The sequence below is a fragment of the Calidris pugnax genome, unplaced genomic scaffold (assembly GCF_001431845.1).
Source record: "Calidris pugnax isolate Ruff unplaced genomic scaffold, ASM143184v1 scaffold17, whole genome shotgun sequence".
NCBI lineage: Eukaryota > Metazoa > Chordata > Aves > Charadriiformes > Scolopacidae > Calidris > Calidris pugnax.
The window spans coordinates 12,036,920-12,055,522 of NW_015090794.1; the positions used below are offsets into that span (position 1 = coordinate 12,036,920).

An 18,603-nucleotide genomic window follows, 5' to 3' on the forward strand; every position below is an offset into this window, starting at 1 on the left:
GGGAGCTCCGGTGGATAAAGGCAGGCTTCCATTCATGGCCTCGGCGGCGGCCCCGGTACCGCCCGCCGCGCTCGGCAAGGCCGGACGGGCCCGGTGTGGCCCTTCCGGCCTTGCCGAGCGCGGCGGGCCGTAGCGGGGCCGCCCCCGGGGGAACCGTGAGGGGTTTTGTGCCGCTTTCACGGCCCTTAGTGCTGTTTCTATGGTTTAACAGGCCCGCCTGTGGAAACGACCCTTTCCTAATACCATAAAAACCCCCATTTTATCCATGTGGCGGTTCAAAGGTGTGGCAAAGACTGTGTAATAAACGGGGGGGGTGGGGTGGTAAAGCCCTCATTCCTTAGCACAGTTCAGAGTGGGGGGGGACAGCATCTGATTAGCCAGTTAAATAAATGCACAATAATATGCACAATAAATAAGGCAGAGCTGTGATATTCCTAGCTCCTGTGTAACTTTTTTTCTTCTGCAGACAGTGTCCTCTGGCATTTTTTGTGCATAAGTAGGTAAATAGACTGTAAAAATCAGTAATAGATGCTGTGAAGATTTGGGGAGAAGAGCGGTTTCACAATTAAAACACTGGCAGAGCATCCGCTGTGTCAGAGAAGTGGAATGGACCCCGTGAGGAGCAGAAATACCCGGTCTGTGGAAATGTCCTGCAAAACCTTCTGAAAAATCGAGGCTTTTCTAAATAATACTGTGGCATGAATGGCTCTGCACCCTCCCGGGTCAGATCTTTGACTGAGATTCCCACAGCCACCAGTGAGTTGCTGCTTTCCTGGAAGCAGCTGTTTGTAGAAGAGACTTCTGCTTTTGTTCCTCTGTGGTATCATCAGAAGTTTTTTGTCTCGCTCGCTATTAGCAAGCTATTGTCACATACAGCATGTTATCCGAAGCTGTGCGGGAAATTGTCCTCTCTCCTCAGATCCTTCTTTGTTTGTTATAGGGCTCGAAGGCTTTGTTCTGGTGCTTTGAACCACGATAGTGCTGGACATTACATCAGCTATTTATCTTCACCTGCATTTACACTCCTATCTCTGCAGCCTGTCATCTGTTAAGGCTTTGATCCAGTGTTCTGTTTTCTTACTATAACTGTTTAATAGTGTCTGTAACACAATGCAAAGTACACACAAAAAGTGCCTCTGTCACAAGGATATACTAAACAGATTCATCCTAAGTGTAGGACAAGCTGTTCCTCTGGTTGAGAACAGAAGAAAGGGACCTTCTGGCTAAAGAGAGAGGTTCGTAGCATGTGCATTGCATCACTCCCAATTTAGTCACCTTGAGCAGCACCTTAGTTGCTACTGTCTCATGGCCATGATTCCCTCCACGGGGCTTTGTTAGAGATCTCAGGTTCTTTGTGCAAAGCATGAGTACCAAGGCCTTTCTTTGAAAGAAAATAGGAAATAATCTTTCTCTTTCTCTCTAAGTCAAAGACTTCTTACAGGACTTCACACGGCTGTCCTTTGGAACGCTGGATGGGGAGCAGGTCCTTTCTCTGAGCCTGAGCCTGAGCCCAGGGCTGGCTTCTCAGACGGAGGTGTGAGAGCCCTCTGCTTCCATGTGCATGCGGGGAGCAACTCAAGGATCCTTTTGCAGGTAAATTCTTCTGCTTTTGCTGTTCTTCCTGGTCTTTAAGTTACTGGTACTTCAACTGGAACTCTTTAAGCGGAGCTGTCTTTGTGGATATGGTTCAGATGTTTGAGCTTTTGAGTCATAAGTTTTCCTTTTTGTCAGTGCATTAGTGAGGGCTTTCGTGAAACATCTTTGGTCATTGAGTCAAATCCCCATGCCTGAACTAACTTGTTTCTCATGCAATATTAAGATTGAGGCAGGAATGTATTTTCTAGGGTTGTTTTAGATTGGTACCTAAGACTTAAGTATAACTAGTTCTATATCCCCTTATATAGCTATTTCCATGCAAATCAAGACTGTTCTCATTGCCGTCATAGAGGTGCAAAAAAAATAAGACTTATAGCTCTTGGATGACTAGCTCAACATACCCAACATACATTTGCTACAAATAATGTAGATATAAAGAAAAAATGTAAACTGCAGATGATTTTGAATCCTTATGTCCATTTCCTGGTCAGTGTTTGTAAACGCTGCCTTGCTTAGCTAAATGCTGGCTTGGCTAACTCAAATCTCAGGAGGCTGAGCTCGCTAACAGCCATTGGCAGTATTATATTTAACTTGTTTGTTTTCCTTTAATATGCACGTTTGGTGCTCAATTAAAAATAGCAGCTAGAATGTTGCGGGGGGGACGGACTGGGGAGGGAGGACGGAACGGACGACACACAACGAAACCAGAACAAACCAAAATGGTTTCTCTAAAGAGAGTCTACCAAAGCAGAGCATAAGTTTGCTGTGAAGGCTTTTTGGGTTTGTCATGACTTTTCGTTACTCCTCTTCATTTTTATCTTCCTTGTTCTTTACAGAATGATGAGTAAGTTTAATTCTGAAAAGCTCAAGGCCTCCAATAGGCAGTAGGAGCCAGGACTGGAATTACAAGCACGTCTTGCAGAAAATGACATCCCCAGCATTCAGTAAGGTGAATAAAACTATTTGTTTTGCCATACTTTTGAGATATTGGTAGGATTGCACATAGCTTTTCTGTGAAGAGATTGACTTAATATTTATAGTATGTTAGCTCTTCTTTCAAGAAGGTTTTTTTTTTTTTGCCTGCTTCTCACTCTGTTCTCCAAGGAAGCTCTATGTTATTAACTTACTTTTGGTTACTAATAGGTTAGACAGGGAAGGTAAATGGAAACCCTTCTTGCTGAGAACTCCTTGAAGGATCTGGCTTAAAATGAAGTGTCTGTGCAAGAGGTTGTGGAACAGACAACAGGTGGAAACAAGTTGCCAAACCAGATGAAGCCCCCAGGGATGGTGCTGCCAACAGTGGTCTCTCCCTTCTCACTGAAAGCTCACACCTGTGGACTGGAGAGCAGCAAATGCATCGTTAGTTTTTAAAGAGGGTTCTAGGGGAAATCTGTGGGCTGCAGACCGGGAAGCTTGACCACCTCCAACCAAAGGAATAGAAAATATAGCAAGGTAGAATTATTGGACACCTGCATAAATATTATACAGTGGGGAAGAGCCAATGTGGCTTTTGTAATGGAAAGTTGTGCCTTAAAAAAAAAAAGTTGGAATTCTCTAAAGGTCTAGATAAGCACGTTGAGAGGTCTGGCTTACAGTTTGTACTCAGATTTCAGGAAGCTCTTAAACAGGAGCCCTCACCTGAATGGCCCCTGACATAATAAGGGAGTTCCCTGTTATAAATAAACAGCCGGTGCAAAGAGGATGTGAGTAAACGGGCAGCCCTCCTGGTGGTTGGAGGTCACCGCTGGGGTGCCGCAGGGAGGTTTTGTAAACGACCTGGAAAAACAATGTTTCCAGCTGGCTTTACCTTATTTGAGGTGGTAAAGAAGAGGGCTGATAGTGATGAATAGCAAATGTGAACTGATTCATGTGGGTGGGAAGCAGCCCTAATTTCACACACAAAATGAGTGAGTTTTTGGAGCCGTAATTACACTAATTCTGTGAAGCTTTAATTCATCAGTGAAGTCTCAGTTTGGATAGTTTTATGCAGGCTCAGGGAAGGCTGCATGGATACTAAATACACAGAAACTGTGCCTGGTTCTGAAGGTTCCTGCCTAGAGACACGGAGGAGGTGTGGAGAAGCACTGGGTGCTTACTCTGTTCTCCCCAAGGCTCCTGCTGTTGACCAGTGCTGGAGAGCAGGAGACAGGGAGACACGTCCTTTGGTCTGACCCAGCATTGACTGTTTGTATATTCTCACATAAAACCTGGACAACTGGGAATCGGTATGAGGAATTGTCTCTCCAGAAGTGGTAACCTTGGTACGAACAAGCATGGAGATGGAAGGTAGATCGGGGTTTTTCTGCATTTCTGACATGGTATTGCAGTCCCCTCATTCTGCATTTTTCCTTTAAAGCAGTCACATTTTTGCCTGTGACCCGTTTCTCATGACCATAAGGCAGTAATATCCTACTGCTATTTCTAGTGAGAGTGGAAAGTGCTGAGATCTAAGATCAGCCCATAGCAATGCAATTACCAGTGCCCCGAGGCTGCCATATAACATTTACATGAGAGCACTTGCAGCTTTTAAGAATTACTTAATTGGAAAGGCAATAGGTGCCAGGCGGGTCCCGTTGCTGATGTCGCATTCCATAAGAGCACAAATTACCAAACGAGTTAATGCTTCACTCACATTTGCACTGTTTTCAGCATGGCTTTATGTCTGGCTGATGAACTGGAAGTTCCAGTTAATGCTGTCGGGAGGGACTGTCTTCAGCGTGGGGCATTCCCTTGGCTGAGTCTTGTAGAGGGTCAGTCTGATATGGGGGAGTGTTCCTCCTCCGTCCCTTCCTTCCTGCAACCCTCTGTCCTATTTGCACCCTTTCTCCCAGACAGGACTCTTGTTTGCAGAGGCCACCAGGCAGTGGTGTCTGAGGCAGGCTGCTGACTTCCAACAAAATTTTTAAGAATTCCTATCAGGTCAGAGCAGAATACCTGGCGTGGGGCTGGCTGTTCTCTGACATCACTGAATTACTGCAGTAAAGAATTAGATGTTTAGAACAAAAATAAAAAAACTCCACCTCCCTGCCAGTCATGTCAACGTGACTTTTAAAAATTTTTTTGCTGTCTATTTTTATATGTTTGTGTCTGGATTCTTCCGAAGTGAAGTGTAACACTGCTGGGGAATTGGCACTGGTGATCCAGACTGTAGCAATGCTGGATTTCTTTCAGTGTTGTTCAAGGTAACTTTTGCTGGTGGATCTTTCTTTGTGAGAAGCATTTTGATGGTGCTGATGATCTGTTGAAAAATGAGTGGCAACAGCTACTTAATTCTGTATATACTTCCCTTGCAGGTTCAGCTGTATAAAGGATTCTTTCTCCATTTCTAATTACGTATGATGTTGAACCTTTGCTTTTTTTCCCTTACATCTACATGTGGTGAATTTCAGAAGTGATGAGGCGCCTTCTAAAACCTGGTGTCTTTGCATTCTCTTGTAAGAGTCCCTTTTTGAGGCAGACACTTCCCAAATTTAGTGCCAATGGTGGACTTTAAAAAGTTTGGTTTCAGCTTTTTGTGTATTCACTATGGGAAGAGAGCATTCCCCACTGTTTTCAGAGCTTTTTGTATAAAAAAGGCTAAAGAACATCTCCAGCAATGCCCCAGTTGGGCAATGGGACCAAAAGAAAATTGCAAATTGTTCTTGAATTTGAGCTCATGATGCACTGGGGGTACCATGATCTTCAGCTCCAAAATGTCTTTGCCTATCTCAAAGTGCTTTATTCAGTGAATAAATAAGTTTGTTCCTGTTTGACAGGTGTAAGGACTGCGGCACAGAGAAAGAAATATTAACTTCTTGAAGCTCACATAGGAAATTGGTGAACAATAACCTCAGGTTACGTGTTTGCCTCAAATACACACTGTTGACTGGAACAGTCTGCTCTTCACCTTTCTGGTAGGTGAATTTAAAGCTTATTTTGTGGAGGTTCTAACACATTTCTGCTGCATGATCAACAAGTTTGTCACTGTGACTGTAAATAGGGCGTCTCCCAACTCAAATGTTCTGTGTCCTGTGGAGTTTTGGACCCTGATCTGGTTACATTACTGTTTGAAATAATTTGATACATCATTTCTGGGGACTTTCTGAGACAGCATAATTTCTGAAGTGGGTGCTTCCTATTTTTATCTGTCTGTTTAACACATTATGTTACTTCTAGTAGTACTTGTTCATCTTTGTTTTCTATTTCGGAGTTTCCTAACCTAACAGCAAACTTATTTTTGCTGCCAAGTAGAGCAGAGTCACTTTTTATGTGCGGTTCTTAAAAGATGAATACTCAAACTGCAGTTTTCTGTTTGCTTATCAGTAAAGCTCAATATTTGCCCAGCCTGATGGCGACACAGCTCGAATCTGTCACCTGCTCCTGTGGTTTGCCAAGGTTGTCCGATCAGTTACAGCTTCCAGATTCATTGTTGTGGGGAGATGTGTAAAAAAGAAGAGTTTGTGGAAATGAGTTACTTTAAAATAAATTTTATATTCTGAATTATTTTTATACCAATTTTCTAGAACTATGCCAAGAAAAAGAAAGCTGTTGGCTCAATTAAGTGCTCTCCAAAGCAACTCCAGTTTGCCTCCTTTTGATGCCCTGCACAACCTGAACGCTCCGTCTGATGGGGATTCTTCTCCAAAAAGCAGCAAATATTTTGCAATAGAGAAAAAAAACTCTTCCCGGCTGGAAGCGGATTTTTTCAACCAGCCCTGTGTTAGTTTGGCCAAGTCCTTTCTGGGACAGGTAAGACGCGACCACTGAGGTTGTGGTGCTGGAGAACAGGAGCTAATAACTTGGTGTTAAAGGATGAAATGCTTTTTTTGCCATTTGATTCCAGGGCTTTGCTATTTTAGGAATACTGCTCTCATTCCTCCTCTTGTTAAGTTCAGTGGAATGTAAAGACTAGTAGCCAAATCTCTTTTGGACGAAGTCACAGGAGTAATTTTCAGATTTAGTTTGTTGTCATATTTCAGAATTATTTTTTTGTGGATTTTTTTCTCCCTTCTTTCTGGTTTACTGAAATGTACTTCACTGTTTGTGGTTTGAAGGTTGTTTCGGGCTCATGATTTTCCTTTTGGGTATTCCTTTATTTCTTTTTGGCTCTTGCTTAGGCCAGTAGATAGTGATGCTCTGCGGTCAGCAACATCTCCTGCTCTACCTCCATTTTACTTCCTTGTGATGCTACCAGCATGGCAGACCTTGGCCTTTCTTGACCAGTATCCCCTGTCACCAAGTACTTGAATATTTCATTCTTATCTACAAGTTCAGCAGACCGCTTGGAACTTTCTTTTATGCTGCCCTGCGTGTTTTGAAACTCGTATCTCATGCTTTTATTTTACCTGATTTTTTGTTTATCTACCTGCTTTTATTTATGCTGTTCTGTACAGGCTGTGGAGACATCTGGGACTCCACAGTCCCACACTTAAACTCTTTTCACTCAAAAAACTGCTATTCCTATCTTTTGTTTCTGAGTTTTCAAGCCATTGCTTGTTCATGAAAGGACCTTCTCCCTTATCCAATTGCCGAAACTCTGAGGAATCTTTGGACCTTGTTGAAAGCCTTTGGAAATCAGAGTGAGGGAGATTAAACTTCTGCTTAATGAGTCCTTCAGAAAACTCTCACGCTGTTTCCATGGGAGAGAGTTCCTCCAGTGTTTTCCCTATAAAAAGTTCCAGTCTGGGACCTCATAAAAACCATTGCAAAACGTGTTTTTAGTTTCACTGCTACGGTCTTATCTTCTCTGAGTCTTTTTTATACCTTTATTGTCTGTAGGGTGAACAAGGCTCTCTGGCTTCTCATTGGTTTAGATAACTTCAGGAATTTGTTCCACAAACTGTTGATTTTGGCCTGTCTTGCTGTGTCTAGCTTTTTTTCTATTATTATTTTATTTTCTAAGGATATTGTCTTGCTTGTAATGGGTGCCTTTGCTCTGCTTTTTAACCCTGCTGGGTTTTTTTTGGTCCTCCTTAACCTCTTTCTGATAGCTGTGCGTGTTTGCAATCTTTCTAGACATCCTGCTAAAGGCTCCTCTTTCCAGCTTTAACCTTTGGCTGCCTTTTTAAGTTCTTCCTAACAAGCTTCCTTGCTTTACGCAGTTTCCCCTTTTTTGCTGGTAAGCAGAACTCTGCTGGATTATTTTTGGACCTTAGCGCTCGTGGAAGGACACTGAACTTTAGACCTTGTGGTCATGATGCAAAGTTGTTTTTCAGGGATAAGTCTTTGGAAAAGACTGTGCATGTTGCTCTGCATCAGTTTGAGAGTTTCATCTTTCCTTGTCAGATCCCTGATTACTCGCTCTGCAAAGCATTTGATGGTGTATAAAAAAACCAGCCTGTGTCCTGTCCCACTGTGATATTTATTTGGTCTCTGGGAGGATACCTGAAGTCTCCCAGCACTGATGTATTTTTTTAATCTTAATGACTCTGACATCCTTATGCACTCAGTTACCCAGTTATTTTAGTCCAAACTCTATACTTTTCCTATTTAGGCATAGAATTACAAGCCAGGCGATTTCTATGTTAATTTTAGATTGTCTTTAAAGTATAACCCCTGGTCTCCCATGACCTATTCTCTCATTTTCTTAGAATTGTAACTATAATGGTAATTTAGTGTTTCATTCATTGTCTTCATTCTACCAAATTTTGGAGGTGCCTGGTATATTAATATTGCTTACCTTAAGCATGATACTTCTTAGAAACAAAAAAATACCCCAAAACATACACACAATAAATGGGCCTCTCAAAATGAGCTGTCATAACACCAAGATGCATTGTTAATGAGAAATAAAAACATCTATAAAATAGTTTCCTGTGAGGTATTGTGAATGATCACCATTTTTAAACTGTTCTAACAGTCAATGTTTGGTGTGTCAGAAGAATCGGGGAAATGCCTGCATGCTTTTAAAATCATAACCTAACCATTGCGTTTCATCATCTTGAAATAGAACTGTGGCCACATGGGTGTGCTTTTGGGGTGTTTACAGGCAGTTGCAAAACACTAGTGCTTTTCTGAAGTCATGGCATTTTTCATAAAAATAATAAACTGATTGTTTTCAACAGTTTGAGAAGTGCTGTAGGGAAACCCGGATATACCACAGTTGCAACATTAGAAACTGCCTCCTGGAGCACCTGGACTGGACCAGGCCAATAACTGCATTAGTGATCCAGCACAACCATTTATTAGGAATTAAGCTTAGTTTCTTGAAGGTCATTTTTGAACAGCTAATTTTCAACTATGGAAGCACTGAATGTAGTATAATTAAACTGATGGCTGTTGCCTAATGAGACTATGCTGCAGTACTTCTTAAAATAAGAAGTTTAGAAATCAAGTCAAACCACAAAAAACTTTGTAGGAAAATTAGTGATTGTTTAATTTTTAAAGACATTCTTTTCACTGTCATGTGGAATTTTTTTTCCCTGCATCTGCTTTGTTTTACTTGAGGAGGTACCAGCAGCAAGGAACACGCTGTAATAACAAAGATCTGTTGTTGTCTGCCTGAAGCCAGCTCCCAGCTCTCCTGCAGCCCCCCTCTCTGTGGTGCAGAAAAGACAGAAATGGCATCGATACTCTCTCTGGTCACTATTATCTCCATGGTTAGGGACTAGGGCTTGTTTGAAACATCTCTGTGGAGAGAGACTATCTAATCATAGGTGTTTAATTGTGCCACTGTCATATTTCTCCTGTCATGATGCTTCAAGGTTGATGGTGGTGCTTTTTTGCCTTAAACCTGGGAGACTGGGGGGGGGGGAGAATACAGAATATAACCACAAAAGCAACTCTGTGGGCTTTATTGTCTATGGGATTATAAATCGGTTCTTTGTGATACTGCCACATCCAGAGGCTCCAGGCATTTTGTGGGGTGAAGAGCAGGTAGGAACTTCTTGCACTGAGCCATCTCCTGGCCAGTAGAAGCTGGAAAGGTTCCCCTCAGCCCACAGACTGGACTGCTAGAGGGAGAGCAGAGTTTGTGGTACCATCAGGTCCTTTTTTCCCCCGACTTCGTTTGTTTCCACAGCTCCTGTGCTGTGGTTATTTTGTACAGAGGGTTACTAACTGATGCACTCTGACCTCTCGTTCAGATTTTAGTTCGCAAACTTCCCGATGGCAGAGAACTCTGGGGAAGGATTGTTGAAACAGAAGCGTATCTGGGTGGGGAAGATGAAGCTTCCCACTCAAAAGGTGGGAAACAGACTCAACGCAACGCGGCGATGTTCATGAAACCAGGAACCCTGTACGTCTATCAGATCTATGGGATTTACTTCTGTGTGAATGTCTCCAGCCAAGGTAAGGTGAGGCTGAAAGAGTTTTAATTCTCGCCCTGTTGCAGTCACTCGCCAGCTCCCTATGGGCTCTGTGACGTCAGTGACTCGCTGTCACAATCCTTCCCTGGCATCTGGGTTTTGTCACTGTGAACAGTGTGTAACTGTAGACAGAGGTGTATACACTTTCAGCATTACCAGCAGGGCCCATCTCCAGCTGCACAGTGGGGCTTCTGTCCCAGCTGCGTGAGCTCTTCAGGCACAGAAACAAAGACCAAGGGCTGGAGGAGAATCTTGCTGGGATGGAGTTTTCAGTTTTGATTACCTGGGCTGCTGCCTTATCCATGTGGTTCAGTGAACTTTGCTCCTCAGAAGTGGTGCAGTCCAATGACAGCCTACATCTTGGTATCTGTTGTCATGACCAGGAGCACTTCTGTCTCCTACCTTTATCTTCAGAAGCTGTAAAACAAAAGGTCTGAGATGTGCTAAGCTGAAGCAAGGAGTCACTGCGGGAGCATTTTACCTGCTTTGCTGTATGTTAAAACAGAAAAAAAAAAACCCAAAACAAATCAAAATACCCAGACTGTTACAGAATCTTCAGTCTTTTATTATTCTTTATTCTCAAGATAATATAATCAACCCCTAATCAAACAATGCTGGAATTAACTGAGACTCTCCTTCCACAGCTCCTCTTAACATGCAAGTGTGGCTTTTAAAACTTGGGGTTTTTTATTTTCCTGTAAGAATGACAAGTGTTTGCCTTGCAATAAAGCTACTGGTTCATTAGACACCTTGAAATGGCAGCAGGTATTTCTTAGATAAATACTCATTTTGTTAAGAAAAAATAATCTCAAAAATAATTTCTTTTCTTTTTTTGCCATTTCAAAGATACAGCTTAAAAAAAACCCCAACACCCCACTGCTTGTGTATTCCTAAATGGAAAGAAAATGTTGTAACAGTGGCCGTTAATCCTGGGGTTTTGGCCTTTGGACGGGAGCCAGGCAGAAATCCAGGGCCAGGTTACACCGCGGGGGGAAGAGCCCGGGTCTTTCTAAAGGGAGGTCTGGAGTCTGGTGGCTGAACACATGTGAATTTCATTAGCTTGTCTCTGCCAAATCTGTTCAGATAATGAAAGCAGAATGGCTCTTTATTCAGGATGGGCTGCTTAGCGTTTGAAATATTAGGAAAAATAATTTTTATTTAAAAAAAAAAAAGCCCAAAGATGCTTAGCTTTTGAATTCTAGAAAGATTTCTTTGAAATTTATACTTTGGGAAATTTTCCCTTATATACTTGTGTTTAGTTTTGTAGTAAATCAGTTAAAGAGCTCGCTGTTGTGATGGACTTAGTTGGATTTTGTTGTTCCAAACTTCCTTTCCGTGAGCCTGTCCCACGTGCAGCCGTGCTCACACCAGGCACGGCTGTCACTGCCAGCTTCGTTAGGGACGTGCTGAAGTAACGAGCGTGGCTGTGCACGTTGTGTGTCACACATGTATCTGTGTGAGCAGGATTTACTCCTTCAGTGTATTCACCTGTGTGCAGCTGTGAATCCTCCTGAAAAACACCTAAAAGAAGGAATCTGAGGAGGAATCACACCCGAGGTGCTTTTCTCACCTTAACGTAGATGGAGAAGCCTGTCCCATCATTTGGTGTCAGGGAAGGACTGAGGAAGTTGTCTTTCGTGGGGGTGCTTATGCACCTGGGCAGAAGCAAAAGCATTTTGTTCTTTGGATATGGGATGGATCTTGGAAACTTTGGTTTGAATCCAGCTCTGGCTGGGCAGAAAAGAGAAGGAAACGGTGGCAGCAGAAATGTCTGTTGTGTCTTAGTAGCACAGATCATGCTCTGCCAATAGCGTGAGCTTCTGGTGTAAGTGGTGTCATCAGTTTTGTTCAGGGAATTCGATGCAAAATATCTAAGTACTTCAGGGTCTCCCTGGAATGCTGGAAAACCTGAGTGACCAGGAGAATGTACAAGGAATAGGGATATATTATTTCTGAAGGTGTTGCTTGGAAAGACTGAACACAACTGACTGAGAGAACACTAAATGCTTTTTTCCCTGTCAAAGGGCACATCTCCAGTGACATCCCAGAGCTGCATCACTCTTTTCTTGGATTTTGGCAGTGCAAAGCTGCAGAGCAGCAGGAGTTAAACAGCAGAGAACGTGGGATGACTGCATCTATTCCCATATATCATCTTCTGCCTCCTGTCACCTCTCAGGATCGCTCATATTCCATTCCCAGCTTGTCTTCTAAGCCAAAGGTTCATACTCCACTCTAGTTATTCCTTCCTTGGGCTTTTGCTCTGAAGCCAGTCTGTAACTTTGATCATCCTGGTTTCCTGTCCCTGAATCTCTTGCAGTTTTGTTACGTGTTTCTGTAGATGGAGGGAGGAGCAGAACAAGTCCAGACACGCACACAGATTTCAGGACAGCCGAGGAACTTCCTTTACACAAGTGGCTGGGGTTTCCATCTGGGAACACTGTAGGGTGGTGGTGCAGTAAATGGGAGCTGTGGGCAGGGGTGCTGGGGGGTTCGCTGGTGTCCTTAAACACACACACATTAACCCTGTCTGAAGCCATTTCAATTTTGACCCGGATGCACGTTAGCAAAGTTCATACTCAATGACATGAAAATGAGGGGAAACCCTGAGGTTGATTTCAGGAGAAATCAGCTCTAGAGATTTTCCAAATTCCTCTTGAAAGATGTTTCTGTTTGGCCATCGGGCGGTTTGCATCAAAATACTTACGCAATCATACACTGATTTTTTTTTTTTTTTTTAACAAAGCATTTCTTTCTGCAGACTGTTGGAAGAAGCACGTAGACTTAAAACCACCCCAGATCTCAGTTAAGTGGTTTATTAATGTCAGCACAAACTAATAACCCCAAACGAACTCTTAGCTGGCATAGATTGAACTGTCTAGTTCTTTAGTGCAGGCAATTCCTTGTCTTGCTTATATTAAAGGATCTTTGTGGGAGGAAGGCATGTGGTTCAAATGACTAGTACAGCCTCTTCAGTGTGAGGTGAACCACTGTGCTGCTGCTTCTTGGGCTCTTGAGAGTGACCTTAGAGCTGATTTGGAGCCACCAGCTCGATGGAAGTGGCTGTCCTTTTACTGGAGAGAGCCCGGAGCGCTGTACTGTCCCCACGTTCCCTGTGTTTTGCTGCCTTCTTGGCACAGACACTCCACAGGGCTGTCGCTGCTGGGACCAGGCAAGAAGTGTGATCTGGATGGTTGCAGCAGACTTGCTTTTAAAAAGTAGTTTAACGTTGACTTGAATCGTGCTGGGGACACCTTGGTCCTTAATCGGCTCAGGGTCTGAGGCCTGTACGACATGTGCAAAGCTTTATGTGCTGCTCCTGCTTGTGTTGACTTGATTCGTGCTGGGGACACCTTGGTCCTTAATCAGCTCAGGGTCTGGGCCTGTACGACGTGTGCAAAGCTTTATGTGCTGCTCCTGCTTGTTCCCTTTTGTGTATCTGGCCTGTTAGACTCTGGCTCTTCAGACATAATCTTGTAGCATCATCTGTTTTAATACCAGGCGGAATAAACCTTCTCTTCTCTTTTCTGTATTTGGCTTATGCTAGACTCGGGCTCAGCGCCGTCACTCCGGGGACAGGAAGAGTGTCACCAGCAGAGCTGTGCTGGCAGAGGTGCTTGGTAGAGCAGCTACAAAAGCACAGACTTTACCTCGAGAGCCACCACCACCACTCAGCAGTGTGTCCCCAGCCCAGCCTGGTGCTGCCAACAGCCCTCAGCTGTAGCCTGTTGTCTTCCCAGTTTGCTGGGGCAAGAAATTGCTGCTGTTGGCGTGTTCAGTCAACTTGACCTGACTGTATTTTTGGGTTCAGAACACCATAAGGAGCTGAAGGGAGGTCTCAAATCTTTTTTGTCTCTGAGGAAGGGGAAATCTTTCTGCGTGTCACTGAGATAAAGCTGCATCGTGTGGGATTTTGCTGTGAGTGGCCTTCCCATCACTGGGTCAAATAATGCTACTGCCTGAAGCCACAGCAGGCATCACTACACTGAGTTTTTTGAGAAATCATAGGTGATAGAGGAAGAAGAGTCTATAGAAAAATATAACCACGAATCGTACAGTATACCTTGGCAACAGCACAATAATCTTAGTACAAAGAGCCTTCCCTGAGGTTAGGAGGGATGATGGGCTTCCCTCGCTTTGGGAAGAGGGTAAATGCCAGTCAAGTGTCTGTCTGACTTTGCTGTGATTTGTTTCTCTGGAATTTGCCAAGGCGTGTTTATTGCTGCCAGATATGAAAGAACAGCTTGTAAAATGGAGATCGCAGTGATGCTCTGCCCAGGCCCAGGGTCACACGGCGTGGACTTCCCCCTGATGTTCAGATCCTAGACTGGGACTTTGGAGGAAGCGTTTTGGGATCAGTGAGTCAGACGGGTGGAGAGAGGAGAGAATTTTCTTCTCTCCAGTGGCCAAGAGCTGCTTCCAAGAATGAGAGCTGGAGGCGTTCCAGGGAAGGAGCAGCAAACTGCACAGTGGGAGTGTGGGACTTCCCTATCATTTTATGATTTCTGGCTGTTCAGGGAGAGAATTGGCCTCTGCGTTGTTGTTAGATCCCAGCTTGTAGCTTTGAATGCTACTTGTTATACAGAGCAGCTCTTAGGCACGGGAGGGGGATATTCAGCATCTCTGGTCTGGCGCTGCTGCCGCTGGTCGGGCAGTGGCCCTACCTGTGTCGGGCAGATGCTGAAGCCAGATGACCCCTGCAAGCCACCTGATGAGGATGCAGAGAGGGAGGAAGGCAGGTTGCAGCACCCTGGCAGCCAAGAGATGAGCCCGAAGGATTCATCTACTCCCTGGCAGACAAAATAAAACTTCTGATGTGCAGGTGTGCTCAGGAGGACCCAAATATCCGCCTGGGGGTGTGGGCACAGGTAGGAGCAGAGAAGGCAGGAGCTCATCCAGGCTGCTCTCTCCACCTCTTCAAATAGCTCTTGTGGCTGCTGAGTTAGAGCAGAGGGCCACGTCTGTGTTGCATGTGGCTAGAAAGAGTGAAAACTCTCTGTTGGAAATGCAGAAAGAGCAAATAGAGACAGAAATGCCAACCCCCTGACACGGCTCTGCAGAGGCTCTGGGAGCACCCGCACTTTCTCTGAGCGCTTCTCTCTTCACGTGAACTCCCAAGGACTCGGGTCAATCCAAGTCTCATCATGGTTTCCACTTGCATTTGTGATGGATGAAAGGAAGTAGTGTAATTAGTGATTGCTCAGACTCCCACAGTTGTTCCTGGCGAGCGAGGCAGCGTCCCGATGCAAAGGATGTTTCTTTGTGCATGGATGAAAAGCAGAATTAGGACATGGAGCATGTTCTTCAAAATCTAAAATGACCTTGGAGCTCGAAATCACTGTAGTGCGGGGAAGGGACTTTTGGCTGCCAGATTAGCATCAATCCCCTTCCTTAAGGGAGTGCCTGGGCCCAGATTGCTGACAGCTGTTGGAAGTAAGTCTGTTCCCTCCACTGAGCTGTACCGAGGGCTCCGAGTAGGTTTGGGGCAGCAGACACACCTCACAGAGCCAGAAACCAGGTCCTTGGTTGACAGGCTCAGTTGGGAGCCCAGGAGGGTAATTTAGTGTGGGATTTGTCCAAAATATGAGAGGGATTCTATTTTTGGAAATCGCAGGTCCTTAGGGATAGTGTCTGTGCCTACAAAAAAAGCCTTTGCCAGGCGTGAGTGTGGCTCCAGATGTTTGGGGCTGGAGAGGGGACTCTGGGGGAGCAGCAGCACCGAGCAGGCAGATGCTGGCAGGGAGGAATGCCGTGGGCGGCCCCGCACAAGGGGGGCTGTGTGGGGCAGCACACAGAGTGCTTCACCAGCTGCTCCCCTCGCCCACTCGGGGTCAGGAGAAGACCTTCCTTGCTGTCCTGTGGAAAATACTGAGGAAATGTTTATGTCCCACTCAGGCTGGAGATCCTTGTCGCAGGGGAATGTCTGTGCTCAGAGCTTATTTCACTGTCACCAGAATCGGGGAGGGCAGCTGGTCACAACAGCTGGGGGTGGCTGGAGTTTCCGAGGGCTCCTGCCAGGGTGGTGGATCACATTTAAGAAGAGAATCTTTCCCTTTTCTTCACTTCTTGCCACAGAAGTGTCTCTGCTGCAGTGATGCTCCCAGGGCCATGCATCCCACAGCCAGAGATGGTGCAGCCCTGTCCTGCCCGAGCTTCCCTGGGATCGCTCTCTGCTGTAGCTCTGCACTTACCCAAAGCCATGGTGATGCCACCTGCTGCTCTGCTGTAGCTCTGCAGTTACCCAAAGCCATGGTGATGCCACCTGCTGCTACGGCTCCAGTTGGGTGTTGGAATTAGCAATGCTTGCAGCTGGGGCTCCCTCAGCAACTGCTCTCCGTGCCTGTGGCTCCCTCCCAGTTTTCTCTTTGTCCGGCCTGACTCTGCGAGCTGCCTCTTTCCTGGCAGCATCTGGCCTGGTTCCTCCTCTGCTCCGTTAGCTGGAGCTCTGGCAATCAGAGTCTATGATGAATCCACTGGGTCTGGGAGCAGCTTTGGGTGGCTGTGCCAAAACTGAACCCAACGTGTATTTATTCCTGAACATTGCGCTGACATCAGAAAAACCTCTCGCCCTCTGGCAAGCCCTGGAGCAGCAGCTGGACCTTGTCACAGCCAGAAGTGGGGCTGGGGAAGAGCAAGTCAGCGCTGACGACTGAAGGAGACAGGACGTTCAGAAGAGGGAGGGAGTGCACTGACCGTGGGTTAGTCCCTGACTCCAGAGCCTGGCACTTGAAGTGAAGTGGCCTGAGAGAAGGGCAGACACTGTGTTTAGGAGCTGCAGGCAATTCCCGTTCCATCGGGTCAAGCTGACCCACAGGCCCAGAGCTGAAGTTCTCGTGGTGGTGGTGGGGCTGAAAGCTGAGACGTTCTTGCCAACTCTGTACTAACACGTGGTTCTTGTTGTGCGCAGGGGAAGGGGCCGCGGTCTTACTTCGCTCTTTGGAGCCTCTTCAGGGTTTAGATGCGATGAGGGAGCTGCGCAGCGCGGCGAGGAAAGGACCCACGAAGCCCCTGAAGGACGGGCAGCTGTGTAACGGGCCCTCCAAGCTCTGCCAAGCACTTGGGATCGATAAGGCTTTTGACCAAAGGGACCTGACTGAAGACGCAGCCATCTGGATGGTACCCGGCCATGACCTACCAGAGGAGCAGGACGTGGTCGTCACAACAAGGATTGGGATTGGGAACAGGGGAGAGTGGGCACAGAAACCTCTCAGGTTTTATTTACGAGGAAACAAATTTGTGAGCGTTGTGGACAAGAAAACGGAGAGAGAAATGGCAGCAATGGAACACTTGTCTTGCAGCTGACGAGTCTTGCAGGTGTGCCACCAGGCAGGACTTGAGCTGTGCGCTGTAGATGGCCTCAAGCTACGTCACAGTAGCAGCCATAGTACCCTGGAGGATTTTAACAATAAATGTTCTTTATCACAATGAACAGGGTGAGGTGGAATGTTATTTGTGGGACAGAGTGGTGTGGGTCTTGTAGCTAGAACCGAGCTTGGTTTTGGATGTTGAATGCCACTTTCTCCTTTGTGCATGGGTCAGTTAAGGTGGATGAGATGTGAAAGTTCACAGCTCTTAGGTGCTGTGTTGCTCCCATCACCTTTGGCCCCAACAGAAGCTGTCTTGGTTGCTGCAGGGGAACGGTCAGAAGACAGGATGGCAGCAGGGCTGAGCGAAAGGACAAGAGCTGGGTTTGGTCAGCAGAAGAGAAGGTGAAGGAGGGACCTTACTGTTGTCTACACATACCTAGTGGGAGGGTGTGGAGAAGACAGAGCCAGACTTTGTTGGACAGGATGAGAGGCGGTGGGCACAAACTGGAAAACAGGAAATTCTCATTAGCTGTATGGAAAAAATTTTCCCCCTGTGGGTGGTCAAACACTGGAAGAGGGGCCCAGGGAAGCTGTGGGAACTCTGTCCTTGGAGACATTCAGACCTCCACTGGACAAGCTCCTGAGTGACCTGGTCCAACACATTTCCTTTGAGCAAAGCTTTGGACAAAACACCTCCAGAGCCCCCTTCAAACCTAAACCAGTTTATAACATCCAGCTTGGAGAACGAGAATGCTTTTTGTTAGTTTTCCCAGCTGCTTGTGAGACCAGTTCAAAACTTATCAGTGCGTGAACCCCAGCACAGAGAAAGAATCAATGCTGAGATTTCTGCGATGCTGCAGCTGCCACGAGGTACAGGGGAAAAAAAAACTCTAAGATTTAGGGCAGAACCTGCAGAACTGCAGCCACGCTGGCAGTTTGAGGGGTGACAGAGACACGCAGCCCTCCCCCCCCAACCCTTAGGATTCACATGCAAGAAAAAAAGCTCAAGTTCATCAAAACCCTTGTCCCCATCACATGAAAAAAGCCATGTTTGGCCTCTTCTGAACAACCCTTGTTACACTGATAGTAGCTCACCTTGAGACGCAGTTACTGGTTGGGGCTGGGGCCCTACAGCAACGTTGATCTGATTTTTAGGTCGGGCCTTGCTTTAGCTCTTCTACAACATCCCTGCTTGCAGCTGTGGGGGACAACTTGAGGGAGGGAGGAAGGGACCCCGAGTAGGTAGCTGTCACCTGGTATCTGGTGCCCTGTGGCCAGGGTGCTCCCCGGCATAACTGCGCCTTGCTGGTGGCAGATAAGTAACATAAAGCTCATGGTTTCACCCAGTTTGTGTGGGCTCTGTGAGAGCCTGCAGCTCTGGGAAGAGCTCCAGCTTGTCTCTGTGGTGTAAGGGAACG

General features: G+C 45.9%; 1 protein-coding gene across 7 annotated transcripts in view; it reads left to right on the forward strand.

The window, feature by feature from the left end:
* Nucleotides 1-17,294, forward strand: part of MPG (N-methylpurine DNA glycosylase) — an 18,726-nt gene extending 1,432 nt beyond the window's left edge. Inside the window, exons 1-7 of one of the 7 annotated variants that reach the window (XM_014936444.1) lie at nt 151-1,593; nt 2,433-2,545; nt 4,700-4,778; nt 5,352-5,489; nt 6,099-6,324; nt 9,660-9,864; nt 16,786-17,294. In XM_014936444.1, the coding sequence (XP_014791930.1) occupies nt 6,103-6,324; nt 9,660-9,864; nt 16,786-17,180 (822 nt within the window). In that variant the 5' untranslated portion in view covers nt 151-1,593; nt 2,433-2,545; nt 4,700-4,778; nt 5,352-5,489; nt 6,099-6,102 and the 3' untranslated portion in view covers nt 17,181-17,294. Of the gene's footprint in view, nt 1-150; nt 1,594-2,432; nt 2,546-4,699; nt 4,779-5,351; nt 5,490-6,098; nt 6,325-9,659; nt 9,865-16,785 lie in introns of those variants that run through there. The other 6 variants (XM_014936440.1, XM_014936441.1, XM_014936442.1 and 3 more) reach the window with 6 other exon arrangements.
* The last annotated feature ends 1,309 nt before the right edge of the window (nt 17,295-18,603 follow it).